Raw genomic sequence first — 16,225 nt, 5'->3', positions numbered from 1 at the left:
TTTGTATGTTCATGCGACAGCGTGGCTGCTGAGCTCTGTGACCTTCTAATGTCTGAGCCCCACCTCGTTTCACTGCATCGTGCTTTTACCATATGAGTTACTTCTTACGCTGTGGTAAGCCCTTCACAGCAGTGGTGCCGCTCCTGGGTCCATCTGGCACGCTTGATCCCGTGTGTTCTGGCAGTCAAATAATAGATGAACAGCAAACATCTGAATAGCCGTTATTATGCTACTGCTTTCCAGCCGTGGTATCGCTATGCCACTTTTAATAATTCAGAAGTGATGGAGAGGTGGGGGAGTGAAAGGACTGCAGCAATCTTTGTTTCTCTCTGTAGCTGTGATTCCTCCTTGGTGGCTCTGTAGTTACCACGGAAACGAGAGAGGGATGGCACAGCACCACGGGGCTGGAGTGGGACTTGTGGGTCGGCACATCTGCACAAAGGGGAAGAACTAGGGCTTGCCTTTCTTTGGTTTGGTGCCTTTTCCCCACTTGCCCTCAATGGTTTTGCGAAACTTCATTGTTAAACAGGTGATGTTCCCAAATGTTGGTGTATTTGTTAAAGCGTCTTTTTATTAGTGATTCTAGTAAAAATATGCGGTGTCAGAAAATGAGCATTACTGGTGGTCTGGATGAGTTGGGTGGGGTAGTGTAGGAATATGATTGTGAAATCTTTCACTGGTATAAATTGGAGTCCTGGTTATAGTCAGACTGTCAGTACTGGAAGGTTTAATATGTTTGAAATGCGCTGGTACTTTAGGGAATAGATTCACTGGAAAAGACTAAGGACCACTTCACTGACATCTGCTCAGTGCAGCGTTCTCTGTTTTGATGATGGCTGAATCTCATTTTGAGTAATTATAGAATATCACCTCATCACCTCTCGCGCTAGCAGTACTGACCTGCATAATGTCTGGGAAGCTATGAAGGGAGAGGCATACAAGAGAAAGGGAGCAGCCCCCTGCATCTCCAGGTTGTCATGATAGCTCCCAATGGCTGTGTAGTGTGGGCACTGGGGGATGGAGGATGAGCAGGCATCGTCACTCCGCTGCACATGTTTCAGGGCTGTATCCATCTTTAAGCTGCCTAAGCTGCTAGCATTAGCTGTGCTGTTTGTGTTATACCTGTGTCAGGTGCTTAGATTTTCAGCAATTATGCTGGAATTCTGAAGGGATGACTAAAAACCTCTTTTACCTAGGGATCAGAGTGGAGCTTGGGGACTGGCTTAAGATGGGCTGTTGGGCTATTTTCTAACTACAGGCAGAAGGAGACTGCAATTTAGTATCTCTGTCCCTCCTTTCAATGATAGACTAGATAAGGTTAAACAAGATTTTCTGTAACAAGTTAGTTTGTTGGCAGCTGCCTGGCAACTGTTGCTTGATTGCTTTAGAATGGGATCAAGACAATAAAATACCATGTAAACCCACTCTTCTTTTGAATTTCGTGGCAAATAAATACTCTTTCCACACCAGAGACTTCTTTAGGAGTCAGCATTCAACAGGAGATTTGTCACTATGGGAGCAAGCAATGAGATTTAATTTCCTTCTGCCCGGTTTATGTACACAAGTGAGGTATCCCTTTATGGTGAAATTAAATTTGAACTTTAACTAAATTTATGAGCACATAATGAGGTTGTTTCTCCCAGTTACCTTTGTGAAACCTATAGAAATAGTTCACAGACCTTCTCTTGCCCTCCATTTGCCTCCCTAGAGTCTGTAGACTCAAGGTTCAAAACCTTGAATGTGGAGTCTATCGACTTCAAATTTGCAATCCATGAAGCAGGGTTAAGAGAAAATACTATGTGCTAGCAAAAGCTTAACTATAAAGTAAAGTTCAGTGGTTTTCCTCCAAAATGGCAGATCCTGAGATTTAATTGCTGACACTTTAAAACTCTGATTAAAAAAACCTGACACACTTGGGCACCAGAAGTGATGTTTAGGAAGCCCAGCTCTGGTGGTTTCTTGCAACTATCCTTGTATCTTCAAAAGGGATGCTACCCTGGTACTCGCAATTCAGAGATTTTTGTTCTCTTTGTTTTCATTTTCAGTTGTGGGTTTGCTGGTTTTTTGTGGTTTTTTGAGAAAATCAGCCTTTGGAGAAGTAGGTGTTTGCAGCAAAAAAATTGCACTGAAAAACAGTAGTTCAAGATAGAGTTTTCTTCTGTTTCCTCTAGATATGGCGCTACTGGGCTTAGCTTTGGTTCTCTCTGAATCTGACATGTTAAATGTGCTCTTGTTAATTGAAAAATGTCTTCAATATAAACTGCGAATTGCATCTGAAAGATGAGTTAGTTGTCTCTTTCTAACACATGCTCATCTACAACAACTGTTCTTCAGTTTCAGTTAACACACAAAATGGAACGGAGTCCAGCACAGTGGTTCTTATCACTGTTGCTTTTGCCAAAGTTAAAAATGCACTAAATTATTGCCACTGAATTCAGAAAACATCTATTGAGTGTGTGATGTCATTTTTAGGAAGTCATTCTTTAGATGAGAATTGCAGTTTAGAAAAAAAAATTACTTGTACTGTAAGTATAGTAAAATTGTTGTTAAATCCTAGTCTTGTGGAGTGATTGGGATTAATTTCCTGTTCTATGATACTGCAGTGAATAGCCTCTTTATCCCGAACGACAGGAAACTACTTAGTGTTTTGTATGAGGTTCTGCAATGTGTGTGTGTTGCAGGGAGCTTGACTTCTAAGGACACATGCACATCTCCCCTCTGCCCCAGCAGCTGATATACAATGAAAACATTGCAGGCTATGAAAAAGCAACTGAGAAGCAGTTCATGTAAAACTGTGCAGGTATCCGAGCTGTGCAGGATTGCTTGTGTAAGCCTGGCTCAGTTTCGTGTAACCCTGGTGCACAGCAATGGCGTGATTGCTGTATATCTGGAGTAGGAAATGCCAATTTTTGTTGGGTTTGTAACTGACACTTTTTTAAAGGATTTTACTTCAACTTTTAGCTGAAAATTCACCTCTGATTCTTTTAGTTGATGAATATGTAATTAAAAGGATGTATTTGAATAGGGCTAAAAATTCGTAGTCAAACAAAGGTTACAGGAATGCTTCAACAGAACTGATTCAGCTCTTGGTTTTTCTCATCCTCTAGTAGTGTATCAGAAGCACTACAAGTAATAAAACGTGATATTCTGCCCAGTGATTTTAAGCTCAGAAGCTGATCATGCTGGTTCTCATTGCTGAGGTGTAAGCAGACAGGATCTGAACACTTGTAGAAATTGGGTCCAGGGTGCTAGGAGGTGCATGCTAGGCCTGGTTACCTTTTTGACTGTTGGCTTACTTTGTTTCATGCTTTTTTTTGTTTTAAAAGAAGCTAAAAAGTTTGACAGTTGTTTCTACCTCCAAAAGACATGCTAAACCTAAGCTTCCAAGTCTTACTGTAATTGTTTCTAAGGTGCCCTCTTTTTATTTTAAAAGGCAAACTGTAACAATATTTACTTACAATAGTTTGTGGAGGAAGATATTGACTCTAATATTATCCACTGTTGGATTTTGCTCCTAATTTAGGTAAAGGACAATTGTGATTATTTAGGAAAACCGTTCAGAAGAAGGGACAAAACTGAGAAATACAGGATTTACTGTTTAAGAGACACTGCAAGAAATGGATTTTAACCTTGCATGTTAATTTTGGGCTAAAATTTTCCAAATAAAGAGAACTTCACTATTAAAGCTCACTAAAAGCTTCTTTATGAGTCTCAAAAGCACAGAATTGGATTTTAAATCAGAATTTTTTTTTTATTTAACAGAAAATACCTCATTTTGTGTAAAACTTTATGGTTCCTGCACCACTCTTGTCCATTTTCTAGGATCTTTTTGATAGCTCTTTGGTGTAGATATCCCAGTTTGTGTGTGTAGTAACTCTTGTTAGCTGTCAGAAGGGTTGACCTGTCCCTTGAATAGAGGGACTCTTAAAAGAGTTATTGTCAAGAAGTGTTTGGTTTTTTTTTTAAACGTTCTTAAAATCTTGATATGAATGAAATGCAGTTTCTGCTGCAAGACTTTGAGGATTAAAGCTGTATTTACAGATGAGGGAAAAAGGCATTGGACAATTAAAGGTATTTTAGGGAGCTGCAGCTCATTTTGTTAGATTATAAAAGTATTTCATCTTGCACAGATGAGGGAGTGATCCTCTATACAACTCAGCTACCACTTTAGCTGATATTGGCAGGCTTTAAAGGAGTGCTTTAGCCCTTTGATTAGACCTTGATTGCCACTTGAGAAGCAGATACAGCTTGCAGCCATCTCACTTCAACTTGTGCAAGCGTATGATGAAAGAACGTGAAGATAGATGTTTAAAGCATGCCCCCCCCATCCTCTGTGTTTGAAAGGCTCATTAAGGTTCATCAAAGAAAGAATCCCTTATTTTTGGACAATTCTGAGCTTTGGTTTGCAATTGAGCGCCCCTCAGAGAGGATTTTGAAAGTTTACTTGCCTCTCTGCTATGTATTTTCAGGTGCTCTCACAGTTGGCCTTGTGCGACAGTGTCAAACCATCCATGGACGTGACAGGACCTGTATTCCTCCACGGCTGCCTCCTGAGTGGGTCACTACGTTATTTTTCATCATTATGGGAATCATTTCACTAACTGTCACATGTGGTTTGCTGGTGGCTTCCCACTGGCGAAGAGAAGCTACTAAATATGCCCGCTGGATAGCTTTCACTGGAAGTAAGTGACCTCAACTACACAGTTGACCTGTATGCAGGATAAACTGGTGGAGTCTAAAATACACTATAATAACACTATAGTGTTTTCAAGGAGCAGTGCCTAGGGCTCTTACTATACAAAACATTCCTTCTCTTTAAATGCCACATCTGAGGGGAAAAGTAAAATTCTTCAAAAATCAAGGGTTTGGTATCTTAAGTGACTATAATTGAGAGGGAATAATAGTCTGTGGGCCCAAGGTGAGAGAAAGGAAGGTTTGACCCCTTTACCTTCCTTGGGCAGTGCCGTTAATTGACCTAAGAAAACAAGTAGGGATAGAAGAGGTCAGTCCTGAACTGTGTGTCTGATAGTCTTTCATATTTCCCCACTCCCATATGTCCAGGAGTTATTCCTAACAGAATGGAACGACTGAAGATTCCCTCCCTGAGGAAGCTGATACATCTGAGACTTACTACAGTCTGAAATCCATCCCTACTTCAGGTGTCATGAATACCTCCTTCAGGGTTGATGCTGGCTGAGTGCTGCTTCATGCTCACAGCGGGTGTTTTATTCAGAATATCTGCATCCTAATTGGCTATGCAGGAGGATTGCCCACTGCAGAGCATCTGCTGTGCTTCACAGCACTGAGACTTTTGCTTCCATAAGTGACCCGCAGCAGTGCTTTAGCTGGAGGGAGGAGTAACAGTGTTTTTCTGCTTCCCTTGATTCTGCTCAATTGATTGAGCACCAGCATAACTCCTCACAGCTGAGCCTTCTCTAGCAGCCCTGTGTTTACGCACAGGGAAACAAATCCTATGGCTACTTCAGTGCAATAGAAGAACAGTTATAATGAGTAAGGGGAATAACTTTCAAACTTCCTTTTCTTGGTGTGTGTTACAAGCTTAGCGCAACTGTGAAATGGTGCCTTAATGGTGGGGATGACAGCATGAAAAAACTCAAAACCTGAGGGCTTTTAAATTGACTTGAATTATGACATACCACTAAAGGTAGTGTGAACACTAGAAAATGCAAGTTTGTGGTTTACACAGGCATAAATAAGGTTTAATGGAACTCTGTGACATCTAATGATATCTAATGTGAATGAGATTTAACCTTGTTTTGAGGAAGGGAATAATGTAAAAAAGCATTCAGCTTCAACAAAAGTACTTCACTGAGGCACTTGTACAGTCAAAGCCATCCTTCTGACAACTTTGCTACACAGCATATTAAATTAACAGTGCAGGTCTTGCAGGCAATGGAGCTATTGAAATGCTGTATCCGTTGTGATTGGCTTTTATTTATTTTCCAGCAAATGATTAAAATAGCAGACATGAGTATTACTGAATATTTCATCCCAACTTTTCCAGTGCCCTTGTTTATCTGTACATATTTCATGTATATCTAATGTATGCAGGGAGGGTTTAAACTCAAAATGCCATGTAAAATTCAGATGCTTACAGTAAGCTGAAGGCAAAGCTCTAGGGTAAAGAGGGTTTTTGGAGTACTATATATTAATAGTTGATACCACAATTTATTTCTTGAGTTTTTTTTTCTTAATTCAGAGCTTGTATTTTGGGCTTTACATATTTTAATGGTTTTTTTAAATATCTCCAGTCATCACATCCCTGCATCTTTGGTTTTCTACAACTGTGATTAGTTCAGCCAAAAGACCTGGTATCCTAAAGCTGGTTATTTTTTTCTGTAGATTTCTTTGGGCTTGCAACAGGTCCATTATTAGAAGTCTAAATATAGGAGAACATTCTTTTATTTCAGCACTTGCCTTTTTGTTATGAGATGTTTAATAATGAAACATACTAATTTGTTCTTTTGCAAGTCAGAATTATTCAGAATTCTATTAAGATATAATCGCTGCATTGCCAAAATTCTAAAATTCAGTGTCTTTGGTATTCATCTCCAATGAATATGACTCTGTGACCTTTGCATTCCTGTTAACAAGTATGATGGGAAATCTTATTGCTTAACTCACTTGTAAGAAAAATCACTTTTGAAAAAACGAAGTGAATGGGAGGAAGAGTTTGGTATTTTTCAGAAAGGTGATGTGAGTGACTTCTGTGGTTCATTGGATGGCAACTCAAATTAGTAACCTATTTGTAGATTAGTATTAGGAAACATGTAGCCTTGTGGATTCAGCTTGGAATACCATGAACAGGTCCTTCCTGTGAAGTGCCAGTGCTGTAAGATGAAAACATGTGTAACTCATTGGAAAGGGGTAGGGAAAACTTCATAGTTGTACCACATCTCTTCTGCAAGCCTAGTACAGGCTGCTAGCAGATACTCTTCTTACAGAACTTTCTGAACACAACATAGGACGTGCTATCCTAGGCAGGCAGAGAAGTCTGCTGGGACTGCCAAGGGCACCTCTGGGAGTGGCAGCTCCATTCTCCTCAAATGCAATGGGGTCTAGAGTAAATCATCTAAGGGCAAAGGGATCTTCTTGCTCAGCCCTTTCCTTGCAACTCTGGCAGCAGCAAGGAGAACCTGGTAAGAGGTCACTCTTGCCCAGTTCTTGCTGGAATTTATGTGGAAATATATAGCTTATATTTTTCGTGGAATTTTTGCTTGTAATCTTGTCATCTTGGATGACTCCAGATTTTTTCAACCGTGTACCTATAAATAAGAATTACTGCTAAGAGTGGTCTTGTCTGTCTTATTTAGCTAAGGGACGCAGGAAGGACAAAAGTTTGATTTGTTGGTTCTTTTTCCCATATACACTTCTAAAGGGATACACTCGAGATAGTATTTACTAGCACAGCATTTGCATCCTTCCCCAGCCATTGGTGGTTTTACTGCGCAGAAACTTGTCTTTCTGGCTTCTCTGCAGAACAGCTTTGTGGAGAGGAGAGGTATTTCCCTCCTCCAGGTCATACTGCATGAGGGTCTTCTAAAGGCGAATGTGAAAGTTTTCCTTTGCTTTCTATGGAGAAGAGTCTTTCAAGAATCACAGTGTTCCTACTGATGTGATAGAATTCTTCCTAGCATAGATACTACCAAAACCTGTCCTGTTAAGTGTGGTACCAAATTCATGCAATGTAAAGGAGAGTGGATTCCTTCTTGGTGTTCATTTGTGCACTGCCCAGGTCTTTGTGTGCTTCTTCAATAAAGGAGGTATTGTGAACTCATAGCTGTGCCTTGTGTGTTGATAGCAACCAAAGATCTGATCGGCTGTTCCTTTGCATGGTATTATTTACCAGTTGCTCAAGTGTGAGCTAACTGCCTATTATCATCCCAGCTTCTATACCACTTCATCACTAATTGTGCCTTGTGACATAGTGGGATAAGTTAGCAAAAAAGTAACCTGGCTTTGGTATTGTGCCATGTATCTCTGAAACTGCTCATTTTTTTGCTAGCCCTACTTCAAATTTATGTAAACCCCGTGCCTTTTCAGGGTGCTTGTTATGCCATCTTCTGGTTTAGAAAATAGGATGTGGTGAATCTATGGTAAATCTCAAGTAGGTTCCATAATTAGAAACAAGGTCCAGAGCTTATTCTCTGTGGAGGCCACCTAGGTGGTCTTATGTATGTTATAACAATCTTGGCTATTGCAGGAATTCACAGAGCTCCCACAAGATCTGTTTACATCTTACACAGGTTCAGGTCTCTTACCATCTGCTACAACTAGAAAGGGAATTAATTCTGTGTCTGCTACCACTGAATTGGATGCTTTTCTGAGGTGTATCAAGGGAGGAGATGCTGGACAGAAAAATGATTTTTTCTACCTTTTTTCCAGCAGTTACCAGACTCTGCTATTCTTTTTGCCTGAGAATTTAAATGAGTATAATGGACTTGCTTTTTGGAATGCAAGTGAAAATGGGGCAGGATAATCACATTCTTAACTAACAGTAGCTATCCTGCAAACGTCTGTTCCTGGTGTTCCCTGGTGCTCCTTGAGTTATTAAAGATTTGTGCCAGGTGCTGCTTTCTATGTTATGCATCTCTAAAGAGGCAAGCAGGTACTGCAATGATCCCTCTAAAGACTAGACCATAATTTTTTCATTCTTTTAATATGCTGTATCCTGGATTTTTGAAGTTGTCGTTGGCTGCTCAAAACAATTTCTAGGTAAAGAATTCTAGGGACTAGATCTTTTTTTGACAGCCACCATTCAGAAGCAGACTAGAAACGATTGTGTTTTGTTACCTAAATATTTTTGTTAATAGAAATTGTAGTCATTAAGTGTGAACTGGTGGAGGGTTGAGGAATCTGCACCCTTCTGTCCTTGGGCAGGAACACAAGGAGACACTGGGCACGTGCTCCGCTGGGGGGTACAGTGCTGCTAGCAGGTCTCAGACCTAGGAGCACTGGTGCACATGTGTACAACGCACCTCAAAGAACAGTGGTTTAGTAGAGTGGGATAAAAACCCATGAGGCCATCAGAACTTTTCCAGCTGTGTAGTTCTTGAATGTAATACAGAAGATTTAATCTTGAAAGTGCAGGTTGTTTTCAGAATCCTAAAGGTATTTCCTGTAAGTGTGTTATATTTAAAATGTAACAGAAGTTTGCTAAATAACTGGAGTGCTCATCAGGGACAAACTGGATGTAATAGGAAGCGTGCTGAGTTATGCTAATGTGACTCATCCTCAGAATATTGTTCAAACTGTTACTAATTGTATGTTGCGTTACTAATCACACATCAACCACTGTTTTCTGGACCACTCAAGTAGAGAGCTCTTCTGTGCTTACACAGATCTGCTCAAGAAACACATACCCAGGCTTTCTCTCCTCAGATGGACCAGCTGTTGGTTCAGCTACAAACAAAAAGAAAAGGGAAACATTCTTTAAGAATTAGATTTTGTAGTGTGGAATTACACAGACCAATAGTTGTGTACATTAAAACCTTCTAGATTATTTAATGTCTAATGTCTGGTTGCTGGTTCTTTGGTTTTGTTTTAATAGATGGCCGAACGAGGTAGCACTGAGCAAGAATGTAGTAACTGTGCAGTTGCCAGATGTTTTTTGTTTGTGCTTTTTTCACTCCTTAAAAAAGTCTGCTGATGCTGTTACATTAAAGGCGAGACACGAGCTCCTTCTAGTGGAACATATGATTTCTTCCTGCTCAGTATTGTCAGCTGAAAGAAAGGCTGATCCTGGCGGTAGCTGCTCTTGACTCAAGGTGTTGTGAAAGCTGCTTCATGTGTTTTGGAAAGCAAGATGCAGCTGATGTTCTGATGTGGATCATGGTTTACAAGACTGTCCTTTTTTGTTTATGCCCAAGTTCTACTTGGACACTTTTTGAATTCAGATTTATCATGCCCATAACTAGTCTCTTCTATAGAACATGACTGTTTTTTCCTCAAAGCTGAGACCTGTGCTATGTAAATCATAAGCTTTGAGCATTAAGATATAAAATACGTGATAAACTATTCGTCTTGGATAAATATGGAGTTTGTTAAAAAAAGTTTTTAGTATGGACGTGTAGCACTGTAGCTGGATAAACCAGAGTATGTGTATTTATTCAGGAAGAGCAGTAGTGAAGTTACATTAAAAAATACTGAGGCTGCTCCAGCTCATCATTTTCTCATTTGGAAAGACTAGAGACTTTGTCCTGGTAAGGCCAAAGGGGACAGGCGAGCTCCTGAATTTGTTCTACGTAGCTTCGGAAACAAAAGCAGCTGCAGCACAGCTGGCTTGCACAGGAACCAGCGATTAAGGTGATGGCTATTACTGTTGCCAGTGGATTTTACTGTTGCTTATTTGACTTGTGGGGAAACTCAAGGAGGGAGCAGCATCCCCAGAGTTTGTTCTGTCTCTTAGTGATGAAGAAGAGAAAGGGGAGACAAGGACAGCCCCTGTGTCCCTTACTAACAAACAAAAAGCAGCAGTCTCTGTTAACTGAGAGAACACTGAAAAAAATAGCATGTAGTGCACTTTATTCAGGCAGGAGCATTGTAACTTGGCTTGAATTTTCCTTTTTCATGTGGCTAGGTTTATAGGTAGACTTTGAGGCCCTGGGGAGGCTTCAGTGTTTGCTGTGCATCACGTTAGGAGGTGCTGGTCTGGGGGTTTTTAGGGTTGGTGGGAGAATACAGCAGGGTCAGCCCCTCTTTCCCCCCAGATATTATTTAGATTTGGTTGAATAATGGGTATAGGGATGCCATGTTCCACTCACAGCAAATAACGTTTGAAACAAAGTTGAAATACATAGAAGTGAAATAAGAGTAAAGCACTAATAGTTGACCAAACTGGTAGAATCAGATAAAATTCTGTGTTACTCTAATACTGATAAAACCCCTGATGTAAAGTCTTGCATATGCAATCAAACCAATTCAAAAGCTAATCCTTTTTATTGTGAAGACTGTCTTGCCTCTTAGAGGAGCCATATTTAGAAGTGATTCCCTTGGTTGAGACAGCAGAGCCTTGCGTATCGCTACGTTCAAACTAAAGAGGGCTACTTATCCTGTGGTGTGTTACAGGAACTCTGAAGTTGTCCCTTGGGAAAGATTACAACACTGGCTGTTCTCTCCTGGATTTGATCAGAGTACTGAGATGTGCTGTGAGGAATGCTGGCCACCTTCAATACCTGAAGGCCTGTGAAATCCACAGTGTAATTCTAACAAATGGCTTTAAGAAGAGTTCTGGTTTCTTTTTTGTACATCCACACAGAATCAGTTGTAAGCATGAACCACGTACATAAGTCTAACTGTTCAGGTGAAATAAAAAGCCTCATTGCTTGGTTCTCTTGGTTCATGGAGTCCGAATGTGAAGTTTTTCACTAAGAATCTTAGATTAAACTGAATCAAAAAAACTTTCTTTGTATTCCAGTGGGAAATCTTAAGGATATTTCATTACCTAAGGAAACATTCATATAACTTTAGGAAACCGGTATCTTTTAATCTAGAAGAAACTGTAATGACAATATGTGTGCTTAATATTTTTAGCAAAACTTTTACAGAAAAGGAATTTGTGTGGAAGAATGGGAGAGGGAAACTACAGTTTGAAAAAGATGACTGATAATAGGAGTTTCTTCAATGCTGAATGTTAGTTTGTCTTAACTTTGGGGGAAAATTACTTCAAAATAACTGGAGAAGTAATGAACTCTGTGACTAAACTTATGGATGGTAGTATTAGTACATCCACCAGACTTTTATTCTATAAAGACAGTGCATGATCTAGTGAGCAGGACTGAAATTACAGTCAAAGCTGGAGCCTTTTAGTCTTTCTTGGGAGTAGATGAGGGATGTTTTAAAAGCAAGATAAAGCCTACTCAGTCATTTCAAGCAAGTCAGGCATTGGAATATCTCAGCTCTTCAGTTTGGTCAGAACACTTTGCTTGGTTTTCTGAACTGCTCTGTGAACATGTAAATATTTTGAATTTAACATGGCAGTGACCATTTTTTTCTTTTCTCTTTTCTTTGCAGTGATTCTGTTCTGTATGGCAGCCCTAATTTTTCCAATAGGATTTTACATCAATGAAGTTGGAGGTCAACCATATAAATTACCCAATAACACAGTGGTTGGGTCTTCGTATGTACTGTTCGTCTTATCCATTTTCTTTACAATAGTGGGACTTCTATTTGCTGGCAAAGTTTGTTTACCTGGCTGATGAATGTCTGAACTACAGGACTTTATTTTGGAAAAGAGGAAGACGTCAGAATTGCATTCTCGGGAGGATGCCTAGATCAGACTATCAAACACTTACTGAAAAGAGGAATGCTTTGACTTGTTCTCACTATGCACTTTGGATGAAAAAAGGAGAGCCTTTCCCATAACCAAATACAGACAACGTTGACTAATCTCCTGAGCATATTTTAATGCAGTCAGGTCTGCACTGTGATAGGAACTAGTGAAGAATGCTTTACACTGAGAAGCATAATGCCCCATGTTACTGTACTGTTCCTGTTTTTAACGTCTAACGATTTGGAAGTCAAAGTATTTATGAACTTTGTGGTAGACCAGAGGGTTGCAAAGGAATTCAAGTGAGGCTGGCCTCGCTGTTTAGGAGATTAGTGTTTTACATCTTCCTTCTGATGAGCAAAGCCTTTGGCACCAATGTGGATCAATCTTGCATTACTGCACCAAGAAGCCAATAGATCAAAACACGTTCTCGAAATGTATGTAACAGCAAGAAGACATACATCCCCTCCTCCCCCATAAGCTCTAGAAAAACACTAAGGAACATTTTAGAGGGGGATTTCTTCCTTATATTTATATAAATATATATATAAATATATATATATTTTGCTGATGCAGTATACAGTGTGTGTGTGTGTATGTGTGTGTGTGTATATACACATATGTATATATATGTATATACACACAAATGGTTCCTGGAAAAGAACTCAGAACGCTTTGCTAGCAAAACACTGTGGTGTGCAAAACTAGAACTCAATAGAAAAAAAGCCATTTCTCTGAAGGCCACATAGCTGAGAGTCTTCAGTTTACCTCATTCTTTGTAGCAGCCCTTGATTTTAACAGTTTTTGTAATAGGTACAAACGATCCCATGCCTTTCTAGGTGCAATTTTAAGTTAAGCTAAAATTCTTTTTATGGTAATTTATTTGTATATGAGGGTAGAAGGTGAGATCATGTCATACCTTAAAGTTAAAATCCTAATTTTGGGAACTGACACTATTTAAATTATTAGCAACTGTTGTACAGAAAGTCTCTTTTTCTACTGCATTGTTACGTTACTGTTCATACATGTTCAAGCACAGCATTTTACCATAAATATTTCACTAGCACATGTAAAATACAGTGTTTAAAGTAATGCAAACACTATAACACTATTCCACTGCAAGGATGGTTGAACTGATTTTCATTTGAGTATTAATTCCTCTGTACAAAAAAACCCAAGCAATATAATTGTTGAAATAATATATGCCTTGTTTACTAAAGTTGTTACTTTAAATGTGGATTTAAGGGCCACCCAAATTTGGAGTAAATATTCCTCACTAAAGGTAGTTTTATTTTTCAACACAAGGATGAACCTTTGAATCCACAGGTGTCATAATTCACTACTCAATCTAACCTTGCAGAAAGTACAGTTTCGTGTCCCAGGAAAGCTGCCTGCACTATCAGTATTTATTTTCCCATTAATATGTGGTTTACCTGAGGTTCATTATGAAAACAAAAAAATTGTATGTTTCCAAGCACTGTTTCATTGAGCTTATTAGAAGAACTGCATTGCTAAATAGACGTTTTTCTAAAATGTTAGTGGAAGTGTATTTTAGAATGAGGTTGTTGCTAGAATATAATCAGCAGTTTCCAAAAGAATCACTTATCAGGTAAGCTTAAGTGTTTGAAAATAAGACAGTTTGCACAATTCTTTTAAACTGTGTGCCATTCAGACCCTAGTGATCCCCATCCTCCTCCATCTCTTCTCTCTCCCCCTCCCAAGGTATTTTAATAATAAAAGGTTATTTGCTGAATTAAGTATTTTTTCTTTTGACATTTTTGAACAAACCTGTCACTGGAATAGTCTATAAATGACTTTTTTTTTTCAGTCAGCTCACTCACAGGTAGAGGGGAGTGTTTATAGAACACTACATTTTTCTAAAGTGTTCTAATCTGTAAATACAGCCAGATACCTACTTGGAAGTAATCGTTTAAGTATGATTTGGTTCCTAATTTAAGCCTTCATCTGCATGGGTAGTCTGAGGTCCCTAGCGATGGTGGTGGAGAAAAAATGCAGGGTTCAACTGCTGGATGTGTATCCTGCTGTATCCTAAGCTGAACTATTCACTAAAACCTAGATCATAAATTATGTTGGGGAAAAAAAAGCTTTTTTTCAGAAATGTCACTCTTGTAAATAGTTCTAGGAGATTTTTGCAACTGGAACACAGGTGGGGGGGGGGAAGTTTCTCAGCTGCTAAGATTTCTCTCCCCCTAGCTTACTTATTTCAGTTATAGTAACATCATGTATACAGTGGATTTAGGCTTAGATTAAATGGATCATCATTTAATAAAAAAATACAAACGCTATACCCAGACTGTGGCTGGCTGGCTGGAAATTCTCTGATCTGCCAATGTTTTTGCTATGAATTATTAAATGACAGCAGAGATTTAACTAGCAGATTGTTTGATTAAATTTTTGAGCATTTGAAGTCCAGAAATAGATGCAGCCATCTGTGTAAAAAAAAAAAAAAAAAAAAAAAAAAAAAAAACAAAACAAAAAAACCCCCCCAAAAAAACCCAACACAAAAAAAAAAAAAAAAAAAAAAAACAAAACAAAAAAACCCCCCCAAAAAAACCCAACACAAAAAAAAAAAAAAAAAAAAAAAACCAACCAAAAAAAACCCCCCAAAAAAACCCAAACCAAAAAACAAACAGAAAACAACAAACCACCCAGTAATTGAAGAGACAGCTGTCAACAGTTGCTTTTAATAAGGTCACTAAGTACTATAGAGTACAGTATTAATTTATAGCAGAAAATCATATCTTGTAAACTGTATATAAAACACTGTTTTATGGTGCAATCATTTGTCAAACTTTTGTCTGTTACTTTTGTTTTTAAAGTTGTGTGCATTCTTTTCATACCTAAGAGCATCACTGTAAAATCTGCTGAAGACTATTTATAGGTTTTATTTGCACAAGGTTTTGTTTTAAACTACAGGAAGTTGGTATTGAACATGCCTAAACATCTGTAGACTTTTTCAGTTCATGAAAAGCAAATGTTTCCCTATGAATCTTCTCCAAAGGTAATCCCATATTTGTGTTGAGTGTTTACATAAACCTTTCTGATTCTGCCAGCCATTATTTTTAACTTTTTGAAGGACAGCTCATTTCATGTGTCACTAGAGGCTCTTATTTCATATTTTGCTTCAAAATTCCCCAAAAGTTTTGATGTCCCATCATAATGTAATTTGTGGACACTTGGTCGTTTATTTGGCTAACAACATATGACATCAGAAACTTAAAACCCCTTCAGAAGGAAAACTAGTTAATCTGTCTGTATAAATGTTATCATTGCGCTCAGCTGAAATAATTGCCTGGAAAACATTTGTCTCTGACCTGGGGAGGATGTGCTTCCCTGAATGCACCAGTTTAACCATTTAACATTGTTTTCCATTGTTAATCTTGCTGGCAAGTGATACCAGTTTCCCGAAGATGCTGGTAATTGGACCCCCACCCTGCTGAAGTAAACCCGCCAGATTAGGGCCCTCCTGACGTACCTGTGTTTCAGAGCCGTTGTTTAACCACTTCAGAACACAACTGTAGATTACTGTTTGCCCCAATACACACACACACACACAAAAGAAAGCTGTCCTTTAAAACCTTTGTGAAGGATGAAAATAATGAAGGAAATGTCTGCAAGCGGGTTGTCCTGCCTGGGTGTCGCGTCGCTCCCTGCTTGAGGCCTGATCGTCTGCGTCCCCTGCCCCGGCCTTTACTGAGGATTGTTTTCTAATTGGTTAGAACATTTTTCAATTAATGATTTCCGAACAAATGTTAATACAAACTGTATAAAATGAACATAATTTTCTTCACTTGTATTTTTGTTATTGAGCAAGTTTATCAAAATAAATTGTCTACTAAAGCGACTGGCCCCGGCTGCGCTGACTGGAACCGGCCCCTCCCCTCGCCCGCAGGTGCCTCCTCAGCCTCCCGCCCG

General features: G+C 39.1%; 1 protein-coding gene across 1 annotated transcript in view; it reads left to right on the top strand.

The window, feature by feature from the left end:
- MOSMO (modulator of smoothened) overlaps positions 1-12,796 on the top strand; it is a 31,378-nt gene extending 18,582 nt beyond the window's left edge. The window contains exons 2-3 of the mRNA XM_035889226.1: positions 4,470-4,682; positions 12,034-12,796. Coding sequence (XP_035745119.1) covers positions 4,470-4,682; positions 12,034-12,218 — 398 coding nt within the window. The 3' untranslated portion in view covers positions 12,219-12,796. The remainder of the gene's footprint in view (positions 1-4,469; positions 4,683-12,033) is intronic.
- Positions 12,797-16,225: the final 3,429 nt, after the last annotated feature.

This window comes from Egretta garzetta, unplaced genomic scaffold, assembly GCF_000687185.1.
Source record: "Egretta garzetta isolate BGI_Z169 unplaced genomic scaffold, ASM68718v1 scaffold292, whole genome shotgun sequence".
NCBI lineage: Eukaryota > Metazoa > Chordata > Aves > Pelecaniformes > Ardeidae > Egretta > Egretta garzetta.
The sequence above is the reverse complement of the archived record's forward strand: the minus strand, read 5'-3'. Positions and strand labels throughout refer to the sequence as shown.